We start from the raw sequence: 23,592 nt of genomic DNA, 5'->3' as shown, positions 1-23,592 counted from the left end.
AAAGACATGTTTCAGAATAACTATATTAAAAATAAAAGTTAAGTTTCCGACTTTCGCTATGATTTCGGGATTCATGTCGCCAGCAAGCAGAGTGGGAGACTTACACTTTGTGGAAGGTAATATGAATTCTGATAAGTACATTAATGTGCTTCAAAACAACTTAATTTTCCATACGGCTAAAACAGTAAAAGATTCGACGTTTCATTTTTAAAATGGACGTCTCTATGGACAGATCTCTCACCGATTGAAACCTTGTGATGTATTCTGAATAAAATGCTCTAATCGAATCCCGCAAGAACCGTCTCCGAAAATTTTGGAACAGTTTAACAACAGCTGACTGATGCTGATAACGATTTAACCAGACACTAACAAAATATCAGGAATATAAACGAAAATTATTTTTCCCATTGTTCCAGCTGAAATAGGTTACTATCGAACTAGACGTCCAACAAGCAATTAGGAAAGCTCATAACATTGTGTTGTAAAGTTTATTTCATAACCATTGGTGAAAATTATAAGCAAATGGAATATCATTTTATGTATCGATATTGCTATCGATTAATGTTTTAACCAGTTTGTTATTAAACCACGGAAATAACAATGTAGAAACAGAATCGGTGTGATTATTGATTTGTTAACTTTCCAAAAAAATAATACATCGCATACAGTACTGGAGACTTAACTGAAACTGTTGCTCTGAAGAAGCCAACAGGATGATTGGCATAACGTCAGCAAGTTCGTTTCATCAACAATCGGCGCAGCAGGAATCCAGAAGTTTTGTAAATAGTTAAAATAACTATTAATAAATAATTAATTGATAATAACAAACAATTGCCAAGTACAAATTTCATTAAAATGTAAACCCAAGAAAATTAACCAAACTTTTTTTAGTTTTTTTTCTTTTTAGTCAAAATATCCAGTATAATAAGAACACCATATTGTTGCACGCTTACGAAAGTTTCAACAATAAAAAAGTATCTGATATGGTCTTAGAAAGATGCTAAGAATAATAATATTCTTTTTAGTAGGTGTCTCTATTTTTATGATAAAAAATATTTCACAAACTACATCAGTTGCTATTAACAAAAAACAAACAAAAATTGCGAGATTTATTTAAAAAAATAATTTTTAAATACAGCTTACAACCTTTCAAGTCGCCTGTATCCGTGAAAGCATATTTCAGAAAAGAATTTTTATAAAATTAAAGATCACGTCGACAAAGAGTTGTATAATTAGTACAATGCTGGTACGACAACAGATCTCGCATTTTTCCGGCGAGCGTTTAGAAAACACCCCGTATAACATATCGAGCTTCAGATTCTTCTTAATTAACGGGGCTCGATCTACTGCCGCTTTATTAGCCGTCATATACTTCCCTCAGGTACGATTTTTTTCTCCGTTCTTAATTAACCCCCGGTCCGTCTGGGTTCCCCCCGGGGGTACGAATACTTAATCAAAGATACGAATTGCGTACCGCGCTCGCCGTTTTTCCCGGGGGTTTAGATCCGAACAGTGTCTGCTGTACCTATTGCCGGATTGCAAAAATGCAAATGAAACCAGCAGCGTGACTCTGACGTAGAATAAAAGCAAACAGTAGGTAGTTATGTTTTTATATCAAGTTGATGATTGATCAACAACAATTTAATATGAAAGACAAATAAAACTTTTAAACAATTCGGCGCTGGACATTTTTTTTAAGTAAAAAAAATTAAATTAATATATTAAGAACCATGGGAAAATTGAACAAAATCGCCTAAAAGCTTCTTTAGATATTAATATAGAAAAGCAATTTTTCTCTTAGACTTTGACATCCTGTATCGTGAGTTTAGCGCCTAAAGTAATAAATATTATTAGCGAAAAATGTTATTGTTTCCAAAAAAATTTTCATTTTGTGAAAAAAAACCTATTAGGCAATTTCTTCTAGTGTTGTTATGAGTTTATTGCAAATAAAGTGATGTTAATTTTTAAATGAATGTCATTTTCGGTTTTCGATTAAAATATATCCGAATATATAATATATATTTTGACATTATTGTTAATATCCTGAACTATTGCACTACATTTTATTCCGTCAATAACTGAGTCGCTCCCTTCCAGCAAGTTTCTTGAGAAAAACGCATCTCAGCTGCTACGCCGAGAGCAGTACGGAGAGGGGGAGGGCGTTTGAAATTCTTGACTAATTAAATCGCCCGAAGTCCCAGAGCTGGATCCGCGCGATTTCCATTAAAATCACCGACGCTCGGCTATAATTAGAAGGCCAAATTGTTCGTCGTCATCGGCCATCCCGTCGTTGACTTTTATTGTTCATTTGTTCGACTCCCGACAATCCCTGAAACCTTCCCTGACTCGTCGCAGCGGCGTGCGTCCCGATCTTAAGTATATTTGACTTTGCCAGATGTACTGCGCGTTCAAAAAATAATGTTCTGTTTTGTTTAGTAATTATTCGTACGAAAACGAATTGTATTTTTTGCAAAATTTAAAATGTATGTTGCGTGTCTGTTGGTTTTGACATTGACGGATACATTTTCTACATTGGCGCACACCTCATCAAATCTAACCTTAAAATTGTGTGAAAAATGTGAGAGAACCTACCCTAAAATGAATACGAGCTGGGATTTTTTAAGGATTATCTGGAATTATAGGACCTATGCAGTTTCTCGATTAGCTTACGATAATAACTTTAATGGCATAGACAATTTCAATTCTATTAAAGCGTAACTAATCGGAGACCCACATATGACGATTTATAAGTTCAATGAATCTTGCGAACTGATATGAATAATGGTACCGAAAAGCAGGCAATATTTTGATACAAGAATTATATATTGCAGTAATTAATTTGTATTTTTCTCTTGGAGTTTTACTAGCTTATGATTTTTTGAGCCACTTTCATTCTTCCGGAATTATTTTACTTTTAAGAGGTTGATTCTGTTGAGGGACGTCCAGAATTGAATTCAAGTGCTGAGGATAAGTATTCCACAAATGATATCAAATGTGAGTATCTATAGTTTCAAAAATTTTGAAGCAATTCCTTTCGATACTTCTGATATAAAGTATCTTTCGCATAGTTGGTATAACCCTACCCTTTAATGAAAACATAAACAAAAGAAACCCAGTTAAAAAATGTATTTCACAAAAAATAAAAAAAATTATCTACCGAACTATCATTGTCGCAAGTTTAGTCTGACCATTTTAATTAATTTATGATTTAGTACATATTGTCTTACGTAAAAAATTTTTGGACAAATGACACAATATACATTAACTTCAGGACTCTAAACAACAAAAGGCAACTCCATCTTAAATATCTTCTTTATTGACTTTAACTGTCAGTCACAAAAGTGAGGTTACATTTGAGAATAGACCTTAAACTAAAATTTGGCATATGAAAAAGACAATGTTCCCGTCATGTCCTAGCTAGTCCCTAAAATATAGTTGTATCCTACACAGAGAGAAATTTTTCTCTGAACTAAATTAAATCTTTTTAATTATAAACGTTACGAAAAAAATAATTACAAGAATAAATTTTAGTTCACAGTAAATAAGCTTTTGTCGAGACAAAATTGATTATTTTTACTTTAATTGTATTAACTAAAATATTTAATTCAATAATCCACAATTTTGTAAATTATATTCTTATTGCGCTAATAAAGTTTTGATGAAATTATCTACAAACCGACATTAATAGAATATATATTATATAATTTATTCCCTGAATTAAATAATTATTAACATCACATACGTTTAGTATTAACTGGAATAGAAAAATTATTGTTTGGAATAAAGCGAATGTTAAATTAATGGTATCTTACCATAGTTCATCAAATTAAAATTTATTTGCTGCAAGTAAATCTCTAATTCCAGGAAGCATAATCTTTTTGACGCCAATAACTGTTTTTTTTTTACATTCCGAAGGGAACAGGAAATGATATGCTGCCGGGCGTATATCGCCACTTGTATTGCCGCCATGTTATAAGCTGATTGTGAATGTGGATAGTAGATAAATTATTATCTTAATGCAGAGAGGAACATCTTGTTCCGGCGTTTCAAGGTATGTAGAATTAAATTATTATAGGTACATTGTTTCTGTTGAAGAAAATAAATTTAAAGTATGGGTGATTTTACACATCGGCTCAGATAAAAGAAACAAAAAGTGCAAAAAGAGAGAAAATAAGAAAATAGGGCATAACATTACAACTAAGGTTAAACCTATATTGCTCCTGCAAATTAATATCTCCGGATATTGAAGGTTTTAGACCATCATGCAGCACAAATTTTTATAAATAATATATTTTTTTAATAAGCAATAAAAAAGCTGTCTATATTTTGCCAAAATTTTCAAATTACTGCCTCGCAATTCACTGGTGATCGATCTTGAAGAAAGCAAAACGTCGACTTTGGCTAAAGTTTGTTCAATTAAATATTATTGTTTGCAAGTTGCTCCTTCTTTATAATGCAAATTAATTTTACATTGCTTGAAATAAATATTTCGTTTTGTACCTAGTATGCCCCTTTTCTTGGAATAAATAAAGTAGAATAGTAATAGTGTAAGACTTCCTGGAATTCTATATTAAATTGCTCGATACGAATTAAATTTTTTATTAGAACAAACGTACTTTATATTCAGGAACTAATTCTTTTTCTCTGTGTAGTTATTGGAATAAATTGCTGTAAACTACTATCTAATATCAAGGAAATGCCGGGAAACTTGGGCAAATATTGGTCGACAATAATTATTGCAAATTAAAAATAAATTTCCCTCTAGCACCAAAACTAATGAAACGCCAATGAGCTCAGACCGCATAATTAAAACGGCGGGAACGTGGAGATTGGGGGGGGGGGGTTGGTGGCCATAATGAACCCAGCGACGTTAGCGGGCGCGGGTCGAACCTTTCGAACACTAAGTGCCCCATCATCGTAGACGGCGGGGCCCTTCAGTCAAAGTTTCGGGGGTCTTAACGACGACGGCCATTTTAATTGTTCGGGGAGTTTGAGGGGCAATTCGGAGTTTTAAAAAATAACTTTAGTAGGGGAGGCATCTAAGACGTAATTTCTTTAATTAGATTCGGGAGGCTTAATAAAGTTTTCGGGGGTCGCTATTTAATTGTTCGTCTTCACTTTTTTTGGCCTAATTGAATTTCGGTGATTTATAAATTCGCCCGCGTGGCAATTTTTCTAAATTTGAAAGTATAACGGCGCACAGTTTAGAAGTGGTTAAAAGCGATTAAGAGTGGACACAATTTTTGAAATTACTCCTTAAAAGTGCCTATAGGGTATGCGCAGAAAACTCCATCTATCGAACTAGAATAGTTCCGTAATGTCAGTGTACTGTAGATTGTTTTCTTTGTCATATACGTTAATATTAACTGTATTTAGATATCAATCCTTGCCATTTACTTTTTAGAGGGTATTTCATATAAATTTATATGTTGGACATTACGTTTTAGGTGATACATACGAGAAATCCAATTGTGAGTTACTTTTTCGAACATATCGATAACAAGTGTTGTCTTCTAGTGTTTGAATCAATGCTGGTTTGTAGGCATAAACAAGAGATTTGACGTACCCTCACAAAAACTTCACTAGTCCGAAATGAGCGATGAATTGTTCACCAAATTTATTGCGCAATGGGTCCATCGTCCAAGCAGATTTAGCTCGTGTATTTTGAACAGTAAAAGGTTGGGAATCAATACACGATAGTGATGACTATTGACAGCAACGTTGTTCTCGTCTTCGTTAAAGAATAATAATAAATAATAGATGGTGAGCTAAAACCTCCCTTCTCTGTTTTTCCTAGATAGTTTATTAAATCTCCTAGAACCCTTCTTAGTTGAGGCCTATTTTTCTAGGTTCTGTGTTCGCGGATTGCAAATTTTGTTGAAGAAGTTGGTATATGTTGCACATAGTTGGTTCACCTATCAAGATCAAGAGCGATTGATTTTATATCTTTAGATATTTTAGGTCGTTATAAATCAATTTTTATTTTTATGTAACCGTTTCATTGTAGTATTTTATTAAACATAAAATGACAGACATATTATCAGTCGGTTTAATTCCGTTTTCTTTACGAGAGCAAAAGATTATGAATAGACTCAGGTTTTTGTATAGTTATCAAAATATCCAATGTTACCAACTTGTTGAATAGCATGTTGTTTAATTAATTAATTAATAATTTTTCGCTTTAATTTTAATTAATACGGTTTTGAGAAACTAGACGGATCCATACGATTCAAGGCATGTGGTAATTCTGTCGCTTTGGTTTACCTGAGGCTTACGCAATGAACCACCACTTGGACATGATGTTTATTTGTATATTTATGTGTTTATTTTCCTTAGCACAGTGGCGGTACAATATTGCAAATTTATTGAGAATTACTCGGTGCTCATGCAAAGAAAAAAAACCATATAGAGAGTTAATTTTTCAAAGAAACTACCACAGGCTACTGTAATACTTTTTACAAAACTTCTGGATTCCTCCTGCCTCTGTTTTTGCTGAGTCGAACTTGCTGACGTTTCGCCAATCATTCTGTTGACTTCTTCAGAGCTTGACTGAAACTGGCTCGTATTTTACTCTGTACCTGCTTATATATTGTTTGAGGGGGGCGGAGCTAAATAAGGGGCATAAACAACGTCTCGGGTGACTGATTCCCATATTGGTGACAGGTATAGACCTGAATCGCGGTTAAGATTGTTAGGTTGTTTATAGATTTATATAGACTCTCGGATTTTTTCATTGGTGCAAGAATTTTAGTTTTATCGAATAAAATTTTATGTCCGGTTTCATGAGTGTGTTCGGCAATAACTGATGAGTTTATTTGTGTTGGTCGTAAGGCTCTTTCGTGTTCTTTGAGTCTAGTTGATATTTTTCGTCCCGCCTCTCAAATCTATTCTTGGCCGCATATGCATGGAATGCTATAAACTCCTTGACGCACCGAAGATGTTGAGAGATTTCTGGACAAGCTGGTTTTGACGTTATACTCCTTTAGAACTTTTGATATCTGGTCAGTGATGTCCTGAATGTAAGGAAGGACCACAGTGGTAAGTGTAGGATTGCTGTTGGAAGGTTGTGGTGAAGTGTATTTTTTGATGGAACGCTTAATATCTTTAATGTGGAAATTATTAGAGAGAAGAGTAGAGGAGAGGTGTTTAATTCGGATTTGTTGAATGGATTTTTTTAGCCGCTCAAGTACTTGTTCTGTCTCTGACTATTGAAATTTGTACCCGTTCAAAGCGCGGCCAAAAACATTCACCGGGCATATAACCGTAATCGTTAGCTTTCAAACGCATATCAACCGCGACCATACAGTCATTACACGGAGAGGGAACGGTTAATGAAATATAGGCCGTCATATTTCACGGATTTAAGCCCCGGCGGGTACGAGATTAAAACGCCGCCGGACGCGGCCGCCCGCCTTTCATTCGCCGACAATAGATGGCGTTAATTTAGATCCGCGCCACCGGGTTGTCCGGCCAAATTACATACCGGGCGCTTCCCGATTGGACGGCACAAATGGGAGCTATTTTTTACAGACGTTATAACGATTTCGTAGAATACGTCGTATTAATTGAAGAGCAGTCCTCCAATTGAGGCTCAGGTTCAAAAAGAGTGTAAACTATTAAAAATTTAATGAAAATTTACTTTTATACTTTAGCCACCGAAGCAAAATACGAAAAAAAAAATTGATGGAAAAATATGGTGCTGATGGCAGATAAAAAGATGCCTTTATATACCGAAATCGCTGATATAAATGCAGATTATAAACAGTAAGTAACTAGGATTAGAGAGAAACGACACTTCAAAATAACATCATGTATACGGGGTATTATCCCATAAACAAGGTTATTCACGGTGAGTGTCCTATTACTACTTAAGTAAGCGAATATGTATATAATATATATATATATATATATATATATATATATATATATATATATATATATATATATATATATATATATATATATATATATATATATATATATATATATATATATATATATATATTCTGGATTTTTTTTAATGGAAATTTGGCAACAAACGACCCGATATAAATAACATTAAATATAAATATACATTTTTTTTGCAACCTGTACAGCTAAACATTTACATTTTTGGTTGTGGTTTCCTATTAAATTGCATAATATAGTATGAGAATGAACTTATCGAGTACACCCCATAATTTATATTTGCACGTAAATGTACAATAAATTTGGAAAAAATCTTTAAAAGAATTGAAGCAAATTTTCGAAGCTTACAAAAAAGGGAACTTCCAAAACCTATTACAAACTCTGCATAGCATAGCATATTTTTGTTCATCGGAAAATCCAAAATTTGTACGAAAAAAATACAAACAGTAGTTACAGATTTTTTAGACAATTTGCCATGAGCGTTACATCGCAATTGTTGATACCAACTTTATGGAGCTCCGGCTCATTGCACAAATAGAGTAAGTCAAGAACTTACAAACATTTGAAAATGTTTGAAAACCGATGGATCAGGCGTCCAAGTCCATGGAATTGGCCACCGCGTTTGCCAGATATTACACCGGTTGATGCCCACCTTTGGAGTGCTAATCAAGAAAGAGTGTATAAAACTCCAGTTGGAACAATATAAGATTTGGAATGCCGTGTCAGACAGGCTTTGCAACAACTTGATCCAACCGAAATTTAAATCCACGGATGTCTTAGAGCAAATATCTCAAGCATAATATCTAGTTGCATGTAATTAAAAACAATTTAAAACCATTTATTTTGTGTTTAATAGTTTCTATGAATATTATATTATATATTTCCTTCCAGTATCACTGTTACAATTACACATTTGAACACATTAATAACGGAATATTAAGCTTATTTATGTCAAAGATAAATTTGTTTACAAAAGACGTCATCGTGGCCGGCCAGAGCCGGCTACCGAGATGAAATGTGCTTACTTTAATTCACTTTAATTGCATTATTTTGGTTTTTTGCTTATAACTCGAAAACCAGTGAAAATAGTTCGGGTTGTTTGCTGTCAAAATCTAAAAGTATTTTTTATCTCCGAAAATGTTCAAGATAGGTATGGTACATGTCACATAAAAGAGTTCCAGAATGTTTCGAAGAACCTAAAAATGTTACGATTATATCTGGCAACACCGAATGGCAAAAAATATTTTACATAGGTAGCTTATATTTGCTTACATAAGTAACCAACATTTTCAGGTTTTTACCGTAAGTCATTCTAATATGACACTCATCGTGAATAACCCTGTTTACCTCTAATTTACGACATCGTTGTTAATAGCTTTTGAAGGGAGAAAATTATCTCTCAACTGGCATTATTTACGTTAGATTACGTTTTGATACTCTTGACGGTTTTGAAAAATTTATTATTATCAATTTTTTTTCATTTAAAAGTAAGTTACTAGTCATTAGTTACTAATTCGGTGACTAATCCAATTGTTGAATACTCATTTTAATTTAAGTGTTAAAATGTGAAAATTATTTAAGATATAAATAAAACATTGCCTTAAAAAAACCAACGCTTTAGCAACGAAGAAAAACACCGACAACAACAATTGATTAGTTGAATAAAACTTATTTGTAATGAAAAATAAGTGATAATAACAAATTGTTCAGGCGAAAGACTAAAAATTAATTCCAAGCTTTGACGCAACCCGGCAACACTGCACTAGGACAAGGATGAAAAAGACAGGTCCCGACGGGATTCACGCGTGGAACGGGTGTGGGTCGAGACGCTCCGCGAATGCCTCCTAATTTCAATTAATTTTGATATGCAATACAAATGTTTGTTTGTTTCTTTCTGTTTGGCTTGTAGATTACCGTATATTTATTAAAGTAGTGAAAAACAAAGTTAAGTGGTTATTACTCCGCTGAACCTATCGGGAATCCAAAAGATTCCTAAGTGGTCCTTCGAACTCTGAAAACAGCGTTAGCCCGACCATATTTTTGGTCCCATCGAGCCGGATAAACCGTTCAAGTGCTAGCAGAGACAATTTAGTGCAAGTCAAGGTAACAGCAACCAAGAAGCAAGCAGCAGCAATTTCAGTGTGGCAAAACCGGTAGCAACAAAGCAAGAAATCAAATCAAGTGAGTCCGTTCCATTTTTCAATTCTATCCTAGTTGTTTTTATTTCTCCCAAAGTCTAGCTATTTCTATTCTAAAGTCGATTCAATTTCGAGCAAGCACGATGACCGAATTAACAGTGTTAAACAAGAAACGGGGGCAAATAAAGTCAAGCTTAACAAAAGCTGCAAATTATTACAATTCTCTAGATCTAGAAAACATTGACAAAAAGACCTATTTTGAATCAAAAGCTCGATTAGACAGAATTCTTCCTCTATTAGACAATTTCAATGACATTCAAGCAGAGATCGAGTTACATTCCGATAAGACTGATTCAGATGACGATGAACGGGATAATTTCGAAACAATTTACTACGATTTAATAGCAAAATTTGAGTTAGTATTACAAAATTTCTCTGAAACAAATCTATCCAAACGCGACAGTGACAGGAAATCTGTGCTTTCCAATGCAAGTTCTAGTAATACTTCAAGTGACGATCAAAATACAATTCAAGTTCAATTACCACCTCTTAAATTAATTACGTTCAATGGCCAATACGAACAGTGGGTGGAGTTCAGAGACATTTTTAAAGCTCTAATCGATACCAATCCTTCTTTATCAAACATTCAAAAAATGTACTATTTACGATCATCGCTGGATAAAAAAGCTTTAGAAATTATACAAAAAATACCCATTTCTGCAGCTAATTATCAAGTGGCTTGGAACCGATTACAAGAAAGGTTCGAAGATAGTCGTTTAATAACTCATTTTCACATACGAGCAATTTTAGATTTTCCGCGTATTACAAAGGAATCTCCGAAAGAACTAAGAAACCTATTTGACGCAATTTCAAACAATTTAGAAGCCCTCAAGGCTCTGGGTGAACCAACTGATCATTGGGATACTCTATTAATTCCAATCATAACTGATAAATTCGATTCAAAAACACAGCGCGATTGGGAATCCTATAGTGCAAAAAACAAGAATATTGCAAAAATAAGCGATTTACATAATTTTCTAAAAAGTCGTTGCGAATTTCTAGAAAAATTCGAGATTAACAAGCCAGAAAAAACAAAATTCGACTTTAAACAAAAAACAAGTTCCAATGTTTACGCAAGCTCAAGCAAACCAATTTGTTTCTATTGTAAAAAAGATCATCAAATTTATTATTGCGAGTCATTTTTAAAGCTTACACCCAAGACACGATTAACGGAAGTACAAAATCGCAACTTATGTACTAATTGTTTAAGACCATCACATCAAGTTCAGAATTGTTTACTTTCCAAATGTCGTAAATGCGGACGACCACATAATTCATTACTTCATTACAATAAAGATCAAAGGTCCGAAAACACACCACCATTAAAAAACGCAAACAATAAAAGCGATTCAGCAGAAACGCATCACAAAAAAGATTCTCAAAGCGCCGCCGCAACGTCCACCGAGACCCAAGTCCTAGCCGGCTGCGGAACCGTTGCCAATTTTACTAGTCAGGTCCTTCTATCAACCGCAGTAGTTTTAGTTACAGATTCAAGCGGCAACAAAGTCAAAAGTCGAGCTCTTTTGGACAGCGGTTCAATGAGTAACTTTATAACCGAGCGATTGTTTAAGAAATTAAATTTAAAACCTAAACAAGTTAATTGTTCAATCAAAGGCGTCGGTCAATCTATATCTAATGCAAACCAAATAGTTGATTTACGATTAAGTTCGCGAGATAATTTATTCAAAACAACAGCACCTTGCTTAGTTTTAAAACAAATAACAGACAGTTTACCCATTACTCCCTTCGAGAGAAAAGAAATAAACATACCCGCCAACTTACAATTGGCTGATCCTAATTTTAACCAGTGCAGTCCGATAGACATTTTACTAGGGTCTAGCGTGTTTTGGCAACTTTTACGCGTCGGACAAATTCAATTACAAAATACAAACTTAACCCTTCAAAATAGCAAGCTTGGTTGGATTATTGCGGGTCATTTAAGAAACGCAAATCATTCACATTTAAAGTCGATAAGCTGTTTTACTCAAAATTCACCTCTAGACGATCAATTATTAAAATTCTGGCAAGTTGAAGAAATCGATCACTCAGACAATCAATTAGAATGTAGCGTTCTAAAAATAGGCGAAAACGAAGCTAACAAAACCCTAGGTATAGTTTGGAATGCAAGTTCAGACAAAATCCAGTATTCTAATGTTAATCCTAAAACCAACAAGGCAACTATCTCGAAAAGATCAATTTTATCAATAATTTCACAAATATTTGATCCTTTGGGATTACTAGGACCAGTAATTATCACGGCAAAACTATTAATTCAAAATCTTTGGCAAGCAAAGATTTCATGGGACGAACCTTTACCGAAAAATCTAGAAATCATTTGGCAAGAATTTCAAACAGATTTACAATTTCTAGTAAACATTACTATCCCTAGACAAGTTACAGCGTCCGACTATGTGCAAATCGAACTACACGGCTTCGGAGACGCAAGCGAAAAAGCTTACGGAGCTTGTGTTTACGTACGTTGTAAAACCAAAGACGGACAATTTCATTCACAATTATTCGCCGCGAAATCGAGGGTAGCTCCACTAAAGCAGCTAACTTTACCCAGACTAGAACTTTGTAGCTCATTATTACTAGCAAAATTAATGCAGAAAATACGCCAATCAATTAAGATCGATTTTAAAACATATTTCTGGTCAGACTCCACAATAGCTTTATCTTGGATTAAAGCGTCACCTAAACGGTGGAAAACATTCGTTGCAAACCGCGTAAGTGAAATTCAGCGTTTGTCAAACCCAGCTGATTGGAATCACGTGTCTTCAAGTGACAACCCGGCCGATTTACTTTCGCGCGGTATGTCAATGCGAGACTTACAAAATTCATCGATATGGTTTACAGGACCGTACTGGCTCACTAGTCAGGAATTAGAACTTTGCGACTTCGATTCAGAATTAAATCAAGTAGAAATTCCAGAACAACGGGTTAATGTAAATTTAACTATTTTAAGAAACAGCGAATTATTCAATAAATTTTCAAATTTAGGTAAATTACAACGAGTTTTTGCATACATTTTACGCTTTATTTCGAATTGTCGTTCAAATGACAGAAAAACTAATACTCTACGCACGGAAGAATTAGAAAACTCATTACAATTTTTAATTCGACTAGCACAACAAGAATCATTTCCACACGATTACGACAATTTATTAAAAAACAAGCTAGTTCACAAACGAAGTAATTTGTTATCACTAAATCCATTTATTGATAAAAACAAACTAATCCGTGTAGGAGGTAGGTTACAAAATAGTGACCAAGATTACAATAAAAAACACCCAATAATTTTACCAGCAAAACATGCGTTAACAAACTTGATCTTGAAAAACGAACATATCCGATTATTACATTGTGGACCTACTATGCTACTTTCTTCGATAAGAGAACGTTATTGGCCCATAGCGGGACGTGATTTAACAAGAAAAATAACGCGAAATTGCACCACTTGTTTTCGAGTGAATCCAAATTCCTGTGAATATTTAATGGGTAACTTACCTGAGTATCGAGTTAATCAATATTTACCATTCTATAACACCGGAGTCGATTACGCCGGACCTTTCCTGTTAAAGGATCGAAAAACAAGAAACCCCAAATTAACCAAGGCATACATTTGTCTTTTTATTTGTTTATCATGTAAGGCTATTCATTTGGAACTAGTTTCTGAACTTACCACCGACTGTTTCTTGGCTACATTAAAACGATTTATTGGTAGACGCGGCAAACCTTTGAACATTTATTCAGATAATGGTAAGAATTTTGTAGGCGCTTGTAACGAACTTAAAAAATTTCAATCTTTCTTACGAGACAAATCGGAGAAAATTTATAATTCCCTAGCTCAAGACAATATAACCTGGCATTTTATACCTGCTCGATCTCCTAGCTTTGGCGGGATTTGGGAATCAGGAATTAAAAGAGCAAAATTTCACATTAAACGCGTAATAGGAAACGCACATTTAAATTTCGAGGACTTTAACACTATTCTTGTTCAAATTGAGTCGGTTTTGAATTCACGACCTTTGTGTCCTTTAACATCCAACCCCGATGACCTAAATCCTCTCACTCCGGCTCACTTTTTGATTGGAAAAAGTTTAACTGCTATACCGGAACCAATTTACACACAAGTACCAGAGAATCGATTAAAACGATTCGAAAGACTTCAACAAATTTTGCAACATTTCTGGACGCGTTGGCACTTAGAATATTTGAACGAGTTACAAGTAAGATCCAAATGGCGACAAAATTCGCAAAGGTTGTTACGACCAAACATGGTAGTTCTGCTTAAAGAAGACAATGCTCCTCCATTAAAGTGGCATATTGGAAAGATAACGGAACTACATCCAGGTCAGGACGGAATTGTTCGAGTAGTGAGTGTGAAAGTGAACAATTCAATCGTGAAAAGAGCAGTGTCAAAGATCTGCACTTTCCCATTCGAAAATTCGGACTATAAAAATTAAGTAAAACATTCCTAGTGTTCAGTTTTGAAAGTGTTTGAACCAACACGTTCCAAGGCGGGCGGCATGTTCAGGCGAAAGACTAAAAATTAATTCCAAGCTTTGACGCAACCCGGCAACACTGCACTAGGACAAGGATGAAAAAGACAGGTCCCGACGGGATTCACGCGTGGAACGGGTGTGGGTCGAGACGCTCCGCGAATGCCTCCTAATTTCAATTAATTTTGATATGCAATACAAATGTTTGTTTGTTTCTTTCTGTTTGGCTTGTAGATTACCGTATATTTATTAAAGTAGTGAAAAACAAAGTTAAGTGGTTATTACTCCGCTGAACCTATCGGGAATCCAAAAGATTCCTAAGTGGTCCTTCGAACTCTGAAAACAGCGTTAGCCCGACCACAAATAATTGAAAACATTTGGAAGTATGGTAAAAAAAAGATAAAGAAATTTCGATTTTAAATATCCTTTGACATGATAGATAAAAAATAGAGCTTTATTAAGAATTAATAAAAACCATGAAAATGGAAATGTTTATTCAGAAAATTAAAATAAAAAAAAGTCTTTTTATCGATTATTTTTATACTTATTACTTTGTAATTATACTATGATACTATGTAATGACATAACTCATATTGTTGCTTTTTTTTGTAATATTTTTTGCGATTATGTGGTAATAGCTCACACAATGGTTGGTCCTGATTATGTCTAGGAAAAAGCAACGCATGGTCACAGGTATTCTTATGGGTCTTACTTAAAAAATACCAATTCAGATCGTATTTGAGTAGCACCCCGAAGGAAGACGAGACATTCGAACACATTCTCTGCGAATGTCCTAACCCCTCGTTTATACTAGCCTAGCGAATTCATGTCTATCCCTTATCTGGGAGCTCTCATCGCCTACATGGAATCAATAAGCCTGCTGAAGCCTAAGTGCTGCAGTGTGGGCTACTCTCCTCCACTGACAGATACCAATACCAATTTTATTAACATCCGTTAAGTCTTTCTGGAGTTATCGATATTTATTTCCGAAAAGTTTAGAACATCCTTCATCACTAGCCTTTCAGAGATCAAGCAAAAATCATTAAACAAAAAGATTTGAAATTGGTTTAAAATGGAAGTCACTGTCAATACGATTAATATGAGAAAATTTATAATAAGGTCATAAAAGATGGCAATTACATCTCCCCGAAACTCTTTACACGATTTACATGATAATTTTTGTTTTGAAACTTCTAGTACCGTCCGTTCTCTCACCTTCATCCTTCGCTCAGGTCATACTTATTCCAGTGACGTACGTTAACAGAGAAATTACCAATTTCCTCAAGAAATGATTTATTTTTACATTGACTTGCTTGTCAGTGACAAAAAACCGGGACGCACTCACTTTTTTTCTTTAAAATACTTAAGACGTAGTTACGTCTTTTAGCGATTACAATTATTGCTGTAGCTTAGTTTTTATAGAACTGTAAATTTTTATGGTCCTACTGTTGTTTTTAATCTTACCGCGTCGCATCTGATGGCGCCGGGCACTTGTCTGACCGCCCCCCGACCTAGGGCTTCCCTCTTGCGCTGAGCGGAAAACAGCCTCAGCTCTTTGCGCTCTTCGTCACTGAGAGCGTGGCAGTATCTTACTTCGTTGTCGTGTGGCGGCAGCTGCTGTAGCAGTTGACGCACTCTGTAACGCTCTCCCACGCTGTTGACGTATGGTACCTTGTCTTCGGGCAAGGCGCTGAAGTAGAGATGCACCTGAAATCGATAGAGCCTGTGGTAGTCTTGATATAGAGAGAAGTTATGTTAAAGTCCTTTAACTAACAATAACGCTAAATTGTACCGACGTATTGTGGACGTTGTGTTATCAATTTTATCTATTAACGACTCGATTTAGACGTCCCAAACGCGTCAAATAACGTTCGAATCCGCAAACAGGCAATCTACGATCTCGAATCGTTTTTTATTTTCGTGAGCCGCGTTTAGCCACGAGGATTATCATCGATCCCGTGCCAATTAGTCCGTAACGGACGTTAACAAAGGACCCTTCGGTGTTCCAGATAAGGCGGGAGACACACCGCGTGCAAAAAGACCGTACAAACTACAAGTTAATCTGCGGCCAGCGTCATTTTGATCTATGCCCTCGGAGGCCGCCATTTGAATATAAAGCGCCCGCCACCTTCCTCTCCTACAGATATACCGACAACACACGCTCGGTAGCCGGCAGGACCACACGGGTTCAGATCGGGCGGGCAATACGGCCCGAACGTCACGACCAGCAATTTACATCGAATAATTGTTTCAAGTTCGATTTGCATCTAATATGGACGCACGACTTGGCTGGTCGTATATATAGACTGGTCGTTAGCGAGTGAAAGAGAGAAATGAAATACCAAGGAGCCGTTAAATAAAATAAATACATAGAAAAAAATGAAATGAAGGAAATTTTTCCTTTTTCCTGTGTTTTGATACCGTTGACAATGTTAAAAAAAAACTCATTCACTCTCTAGAAGAAAAAGAAATTCATTGTACTTTGAATCCGTCATTATCCCCCCACACGGACGTGATGTTCATGCAAAATGCCTTCAATATGTCATTACCGAGTTGGATGTTGTTTTCTGTCTCTCCCAGCCATCTCAATCGCGCGGCAAATCGAAAAATTTCGGATGCAGATTGAGATTTCGAACGATACGACCAATTTTTATACGGATGGAAAACTCCCTGAGGCAGAATTCGTTTCCGTTTCAAAATCAAATGCAGAAACTCAAATCAATCAATAAAAAAATGTGTCCATTAGGGATGTAAGAATATCATAAAATGTGGCTAGCTAGAGGCTACGTGAGGAGATACTGAGACGAAAATTTTAAACAGGTATATTGCGTTTTGCATACGCAATAGTATACCAAACTTTAGCTAATTATTTTAAAAATTGTGGGAGATAAGTTGAACAAAAAGTCTTTGACAACGTGTACATAGGAAATAAAGTGTTTTCGTACCCACGTTTATACCCAACGTTTGTTCAAGCTGATGAAAAACGTGCCCAAAAAGTGGGAGCCGTGTATTAATGAATCACCCTATGTACTGTAAGACAGGTGACTTTTGGAAAACCGGTAGTTAAGCTCAAAAACGGAAATAATAGGACCGTTCCTCAAGGGAGCTTGTTATCATATATTTAATATATTTTTCTACTCCCGTCTGTAAAATACCTAATTACCCACCGATCTAGCGTGCGGGAATCGTCACTTTACCACGTCAGTTTCGTTTCCCACGAATCCGTGCCATTTCGGACATTTCCGGGATTTTACCGCACGGATTTGGGAGCGATCGGATGTTTTCGGAGATATTTCCCACGCTTTGAATTTTGACGTTTGTTGTTTTGCCAAAATGTACCCAAAAACTACAGGTCGTAGAAAAAGTATAGTATGCGACATGTTCGGTAAACTTTTGAACTCAGTCGTCTATTAAAAACTCGTGAGTCAAATGCCGTTTACCGCACTTGTTGCATAATATACTATTTTTTACTCCCTTCTCTAGCATGACCGATCTAGCGTGCGGAAAGTGTCATTTTACCACGCCAGTAACGTTTCTCACGAATCCGAGCCAAGTCGGACATTTCCGGGATATTATCCCACTGGCTTGAGAGCAATCGGATGTTTTCGGAGATATTATCACACGGCTTGAATTTTGACGTTTGTTGATTCTGTCAGCGAATGTTGTGTTGCAAAAATGTACCCGGCCATAGAAATAGTATATTATGCAACAACGCAATGCAAACGGTGCAAACATTTGGAGTTTATTTGACACGAACGAAGCCAGTTTTTAATAAACGAGTGACTTAAATAGTTTACCGAACGTGTCGCGTACTATACTTTTTCTACGACCGTCAGAATTGACAAACGTCAAAATTCAAGGCGTGGGAGATATCCCCGAAAACATCCGATTGCTCCCAAACACGTGCGGTAAAATCCCGGGAATGTCCGAAGTGGCTCCAAATCCGTGGGAAACCGAAACTGACGTGGTAAACTGACGGTTCTCGCACGCTAGATCAGAGTGTAATTAGGCATGAGACGGGAGTAGAAAAAAGTATAGAATGCAACACGTTTGGTTAAGTAACTCGTTTGAGTCGTTTAGTAAACAATGGCTACGCTGCGCTCCGCTTTTACCAAATGAACTCCCTTCTGGAAAATACCCAATTATACACCGATCTAGCGTGCGGAAAGTGTCATTTTACCGCGTCAGTTTCGCTTCCTACGGCTGCGAGTCACTTCGGCGATATCCGGGATATTATCACCAGTAGTTAAATTTCTACTCGCTTTGGACCATTGAAATAGATCATATTTCTAAAAAACTTTGTACCTATTGATTGAGATAAGGAAATTAATTTTCATAGATTTTTTACGTTTATATTATTCTGCATATGGTCCTTCTTCCCTGAACTCTAGCACTGTATGTTAGGGTTACTCATCGCCATCTGACGAAGTAAAATTGCAAAAAGAGAATCCTTAGTTTTATAAGCATTTTTCTTGTCGACTGTTTAGTATTAATGAATATTGACCCTCCTAATTTTATATATTTTTATTGGGTTGTTCGGAAAGTCATTTCGTTTTTTTTGGGGAACATGAAAGACAGTTTTCGTATAATGAATAAATATTTTATTAAATTACATATTGGCCATTCTGGTCCGACACCTTTTGCCATCTTTCTGGCAGTAACATAATTCCCCTCTCATAAAAGTTTTGGTCCTTGCTGGCAAAAAACTGGTTCAGGTGGTTTTTGACATCTTCATTTGAGGTAAAGGTTTTGCCATCCAAAAAATTTTGCAGGGACCGGAACAAATAGTAGTCGGAAGGCGCCAGATCTGGAGAATATTGTGGATGTTGCAGTACGTCCCATTCAAGCTGTAAAAGTTTTTGGCGAGTGACCAAACTTGTGTGAGGTCTCGCATTATCCTGGTGGAACACTACACCCTTCCTGTTGATTAATTCGGGCCTCTTCTCTTTAAGTGAATCATTCAATTTGTCCAGTTGATGACAATAGACTTCTGAATTAATCGTTGTATTGTCCGGCAAAAGCTCAAAAAAAAACGATTCCTTTGACATCCCACCAAACGGAGAGCATCACCTTTTTTTGGTGAATGTTGGCTTTTGATACGCTTTGAGCCGGTTCATCTTTTCTGCTCCATGACCTCTTGCGTTTAACATTGTTGTATACAACCCATTTTTCGTCCCCAGTAATAATCCGCTTCAAAAATGGATCATTTTCTTGACGTTTGAGGAGCGAATCACACACGTCAACGCGACGACACAAATTTCGCTCCGTAAGGACATGGGGCACCCACACATCGAGCTTCGAGGTTAAGCCCATGCCTTTCAAATGGCCATAAACAGTCGAATTCGACAAATTTAATCTCTAACCGATCTCTCGTGTGGTTATTCGCCGATTTGCATCAACTAATGCCTTTATCGCATCTTTGTCAGCTTCGACCGGCCTTCCAGACCGTGGTGCATCTTCGACATCAAAATTGCCGGATCGAAATTTTGCAAACCAGTTCTGGCACTGGCGTACTGTTAACACGCCTTTTCCATACACATCCGTCAATTTTTTTCTCGCTTGGACAGTATTTTTACCTTTTCTGAAGTAAAAAAGTAAAATATGACGAAAATGCTGCTTATTGCTCTCCATATTTAAAAGGGCACCAACCAAAAACTACTGCGTAGAATTAATAGAACTTTTTCACACACAAGCCTTGCAATATCAGCTCTCAAGACATATAGTGGTTATGCGGCTTAAGTGTGAAGTTGGTTTCGAAAAAACGTAATTAAGTCCTCTGACGGGAAAAAACGAAATGACTTTCCGAACAACCTTATAACTATGTACTCAATATTAAAACCAAATAGCTGCGAGATATATAGATCCCTGCCTATGCTGAAAATACCGGAAGCGGCAATGAAAAAATATTTAGATAATACATTTAATATGCGTATGCGCGGCCATTTACAATCTCGTTTTTAACAAACAATATAGCCGCTTCCAGTTCGTCAAGTTAATAGACTTCAGTTTAGATGTGACATTTCTAAGGCAGTATTTTCTCGAAATATGCTCAGGTCTAGTTAAATGTTTTGGAAAAACGAATTACGTGTGTCAAGATCGCTGTTTAGAAAGAAAATGTAACCGCCAGAGGCGAAACAATTTTTACCGTACTAGCCATAAATTGTCGTCAATAGCCACAGTTGTCTTGCTTATAAAACTTTAAAATAATTTGTCTACTTCCACAGACCAGTTATACCGAAAAAAATAAAAGAAATATCTGGCAACAGATGATTTGGTGCAACGCGTTTATAACTTATAACAATTATGACAATATTCTTCGTTTTGTTTTTGAATTTAAATGTGATGCAGCTATTTAATTAATTTTTATTAGTTGGATAAATTATCAAAATAAGAGACATAAACACAGGTAACAATCGGTTCTTTCTGAGGTTGGAGAAGATTTTGTATGTATATAAAGCGGACTAATTTTTTTCGAAAAAAATTAAAGCTGGGCATCATTCTTCACTATTAATGTAGCGTCACCGAGCTGGTGTCGGACTGCTATCAAGTGACGTCAGCGCGAATCAAAGCACCTTTTTTGGCACCATTACCCTTTATTTATTTTTACGATGTATGTACATTATTATTCCCTTCTATTTTGTGGTAAACGTGTGGCGTTTTCCAACTGCTGTGCAAAGTTCAACTGGTCCACTACAACGAGGCCAACAGGTGCGTAACATTTAAAGACGCAAGCGACCCTCCGAAAGGGGGATAAATATTAGTGCCCTCAGAGGGGTCGTAAAAGCAAGTGGGCCGCGCTTGCCAATGAATTCGACGCCATTCCTTTTTTTAAACGCATATTCTGCCGTGTAAATAAAATATTATTGTACTTGTTTTCTTTTCGCCCTTCGATTCACGTTTAGTTAAGTGTTTTTCTTCCGTAAGTCCGTGTGTCGCGACCGAGACAAACGGTGTCGTTGGAGGAAAAAATAAAATAATAAAAATAAACAACCGCAACAGACGAATCTGAACAGCAAAATGTACTTCCAATTGTACCACCAAAAGTTTGAAAATTTTTCCGTACTTTACATATATCATAATTAACAATATTACTTTCATTTAATTTTTGATTGTGACATCAAATTTTCAATTATTAATAATATTCTTCTTCTTAAAGTACCTAATAGGCGTTCAAGGGCTCGTCTTGAAATCCAAAATTTGTCCGACATATATTGCTCGCATTTCTTACAGATTCTCTTATGTATTATTTTAAGGAGCCTTTAGGTTTATTAGGTTGATATTTCTATAATTTTCTCACGTTCTAACATTTGGTTTTTTAGGCAGAGTGATAAAGGTTGATTTTAACCAGCATTTTACTCCTTCATTGTTCATTTGAGCCAGGAACTCCAATTGTCGGCAGTTCTTTGTGCACTTAATGGCCGCCTGTACGTCTTCATACATAATTAAAGTCCTGTATTGTACACATCATTAACTCTTTCTATCGTCTTTAAAAATGTCCTATGCGAATTGCTATGTCTTTGTTGTTTATTTGTTTTATGTCGATTATTGGATAACCTTGATGTAACTGTATGTTTTAGGTCTGTGAAGATCAGCAGCTTCCTTGATTTTCCTGCTTAGATTAAGCGAGTCATATTACCTCTCAACAGTTTCAATCTCATTGTAGTGCTCCTCCAGCCATCCAGTTTTTGTCACTCCAATAGACTTCCATATATCTGTCGATTTGTTAGTACCTTTGTTCTTAGCTTTTTTTCTGCTTTCTATTATATCCAGTATGCAATAAGTAATCCATTTTTACATTACTACAATCAATTTTTTTTTTCTATTGGTTTTGTATTGTTCAGAACAAAGTGCTTTTCTGACAAAAAAAATTACGTGCCAGTTGGCCCAAATTAGCCAATAACTTTCGAAAATGCCACCAGCCTAATTTCAAAAAAATCAACGCGAAGGAAAGATAGGATTTTATTTCACTTTTTTAATTGTTAAATTTTAGTTATCATGATTAGAAAATGTGAAAATCTTTGGTCTTTCCATTTGGTAAAGTCTGTTTATAGATATAAGAAAGTGACTAACTGATACGAATTAAGGAAAGACCCGGGCAAGCTGTAAGAATGAAATATGGCCGAACAGGTCCGTACTTTGCTTAGAATTTAATTATTTGGGGTTTTGTTAGGAAAGATACTAAACAATATTTATTTATTTATGTATGTATTTATGTTTAAATCTAAAATAAAATTACAAATTATTTTTATTACCTACTTAAATTACTTAAAATTATTCACATAATATATCAGTATCACTATGGCTATCATCGCCTGTTCTAATTTTTATTTGTTCCATATTATTTGCAATATGGATATACGATTGTTCTACTTTTTCTATATGTTTAACAGAATTTGCCCAACTTTGTGGAGGGATGTTAAAAAATTTCGGTTTCTATAAGTTTGAGGACATTGGAGTTAACACGTTAACAGTTGGTGCCAAACATGTTCAAGCTTTGTAGAACCTCAATTAATTACTTTTTGGTATAATCTTCGTGAAAGTAAATGTCGTTATTATACATGTAGTTTTGGATTGTTGCTTTTGTGTCACATGAGGAAGGAGTTTTCAGTCAACTGTCTACTGTGATAACTTGCATTGTCCATTACAATGACGCTATTACGAGGAATGTTTGGTAATCCAGAGAAGTCTTTAATATTTTTCGCAGACAGAGAAAGTACATTTGGAATCCAACCATCTTTAGAGCCAGCATGCAAAATAGTTATTGTTTTACACTTATCAGTTGAGTCAACCCAACCGTTTTCCGGGGTATCATAAGTGTCGAACCAGGTTTCATCCAAGTAAATAATTGGCCTTTGTTGTTCTCTGTAAATCCTAATTTTTTCTAGATATTCCAGCCGCCATTTCCGAATTCTAAAAGATTCCATTAAACTTACCTTTTGTCAATTTTTTTAAATCTAGAACCCATGTGTTTGAATACACTTCCA

At 35.6% G+C, this 23,592-nt stretch overlaps 1 protein-coding gene across 2 annotated transcripts in view; it reads right to left on the bottom strand.

Moving 5' to 3' along the window:
• Positions 1–23,592, bottom strand: part of LOC132695671 (protein prickle-like) — a 357,244-nt gene that overhangs the window by 19,332 nt on the left and 314,320 nt on the right. For both annotated transcript variants that reach the window (XM_060660081.1, XM_060660089.1), the window contains one exon: positions 16,073–16,315. In XM_060660081.1, the coding sequence (XP_060516064.1) occupies positions 16,073–16,315 (243 nt within the window). The remainder of the gene's footprint in view (positions 1–16,072; positions 16,316–23,592) is intronic.

The sequence above is a fragment of the Cylas formicarius genome, unplaced genomic scaffold, assembly GCF_029955315.1.
Source record: "Cylas formicarius isolate icCylForm1 unplaced genomic scaffold, icCylForm1.1 PGA_scaffold_10__41_contigs__length_53128322, whole genome shotgun sequence".
In the NCBI taxonomy this organism is placed as follows: domain Eukaryota; kingdom Metazoa; phylum Arthropoda; class Insecta; order Coleoptera; family Brentidae; genus Cylas; species Cylas formicarius.
The sequence above is the reverse complement of the archived record's forward strand: the minus strand, read 5'-3'. Positions and strand labels throughout refer to the sequence as shown.